The sequence below is a fragment of the Sinocyclocheilus grahami genome, unplaced genomic scaffold, assembly GCF_001515645.1.
Source record: "Sinocyclocheilus grahami isolate Dianchi unplaced genomic scaffold, SAMN03320097.WGS_v1.1 scaffold863.1, whole genome shotgun sequence".
NCBI lineage: Eukaryota > Metazoa > Chordata > Actinopteri > Cypriniformes > Cyprinidae > Sinocyclocheilus > Sinocyclocheilus grahami.
In genome coordinates, this window is record NW_015506042.1 from 196,479 (window position 1) to 198,267 (window position 1,789).

The 1,789-nt window shown below is 37.6% G+C and overlaps 1 protein-coding gene across 2 annotated transcripts in view; it reads left to right on the top strand.

Moving 5' to 3' along the window:
- The first annotated feature begins 37 nt into the window (after window positions 1–37).
- LOC107563232 (SUN domain-containing protein 1-like) overlaps window positions 38–1,789 on the top strand; it is a 43,541-nt gene continuing 41,789 nt past the window's right edge. Inside the window, exon 1 of one of the 2 annotated variants that reach the window (XM_016248045.1) lies at window positions 38–246. In XM_016248045.1, the coding sequence (XP_016103531.1) occupies window positions 170–246 (77 nt within the window). In that variant the 5' untranslated portion in view covers window positions 38–169. The remainder of the gene's footprint in view (window positions 247–1,789) is intronic. The other variant, XM_016248047.1, reaches the window with a different exon arrangement.

Sequence of the window (1,789 nt, forward strand, 5' to 3'; positions counted from 1 at the left end):
TGTGTGTGTGTGTGTGTGTGTGTGTGTGTGTGTGCATGCTTTCAAGGGTGTGCCTGTGATGTTTATACACTGAAGTCACACCCATCATCACACGTTAGCTGTTGCTGTAGTTTCAGAAATCTACTCTTCACATCTGGTTTGATCTTCACAGCGCGCTCAGCGAATTACCATGGATTTTTCCCCTCTGCACACGTATACTCCTCCTCACTGTACTCCAGATAACACGGGATATACCTATTCACTCAGGTGAGATCACTGTGAGAATGAAGAAACAATTACTGGGTGGAACTACAGTGCACTTCACAAATTTGTTCTGTCTATAACGCATCTCACTTCTAGTAGACCGTACAAAGATTTGTGTAACCGGTCACGAACTTCTGACATTCCGTGTCAGGTTAAACCTGTTTGTTGCTCAAGTCTTGTGAGCTTGTGGTTGTAGACAAAGAACTTCACTAGTTCTACCTGGAAGACGTTAAAATCTGTGTTTGTGGTCCATTTTTAATCATTATTCAGCAGTTATATTCAAGTAGAGTATTATTTCTGTGGCAATGTTGGATGACAGCATGCAGGTGTGGTGCTTCAGCTGTCACAGTTGTTGACCTCAGGCGAGTTATGAAGTTACACTGAATTAATGGCTAGGTAACGTGAATTTGTGTAATAATACCCTTGGTTGTGAATGTATTTTAGATGGTTTGCAGAAAATAGTGTGCTAAGCAGAAAGAGTGCAGGTGTGTTGACGTTGGTATGCAGATAACCATTTGTACCCCACTCATTGCACTGACTGATACCACTTTTCCACCGAAATCATGCAGGTTCTTGTGTCGGAGCTGGTGCTCGCCTCGGGTCTGTGAACCAGGCGTAGCAAGAGTTTGAGTGGATCTGAAAAGTAATGGGAGTAGAAGTTTGGGAACCGCTATTTGAAATGATCGAACAAAAAGTGGTCAGTTGAGTTCGAGTTTGAATAGTCTTTACACATTACAAAATTACAAATGTCAAAACTGAAGTGAGAAAAAGCTAATTTGTGTGATGTGTAATTATTTTTATTTTTTTAAATAAAAGTTCACTTAACTTCTTGACTAAACCTTTATTTACTTTGTTTAATTTTAATTGTATTTATTTATAGTAATAATAATAATATGATTTAAGGTTTCAGTTGTCTAGATAGTGTTGTTATTGTTAACTAAACTGTTAAAATAATTTTTAGTAAAATAAAAATGTTAGACATAAAACTTAAAAAAAACTTTAGAAAAGTTGCCTTGGTATCTACTGTACATAAATGAGATTAAAGTTGAAGTAGATTAAATTATGGCTCGCCCCAAATTTTCTCTCCCTAAATGAAGACAAGACCGAAGTAATTGTTTTTGGTTCTAATGAGAATTCTCAGTATATACGCCCTGATTTGGACAGTTTATCCGTTTTTAGATCTTCACAGGTGCGGAACCTAGGTGTTCTTGTCGACCAGCATTTAAAATTTGATAAACATCTCCTCCGTTATCGGATCCAGTTTTTATCAACTTCATCTACTGTCTAAAATCAGAGACTTTCTCACCCTAGAAATGGCTGTTCATGCGTTTGTTACATCTCGACTAGATTACTTTATCCGTTTTTAGATCTTCACAGGTGCGGAACCTAGGTGTTCTTGTCGACCAGCATTTAAAATTTGATAAACATCTCCTCCGTTATCGGATCCAGTTTTTATCAACTTCATCTACTGTCTAAAATCAGAGACTTTCTCACCCTAGAAATGGCTGTTCATGCGTTTGTTACATCTCGACTAGATTACTGCAAT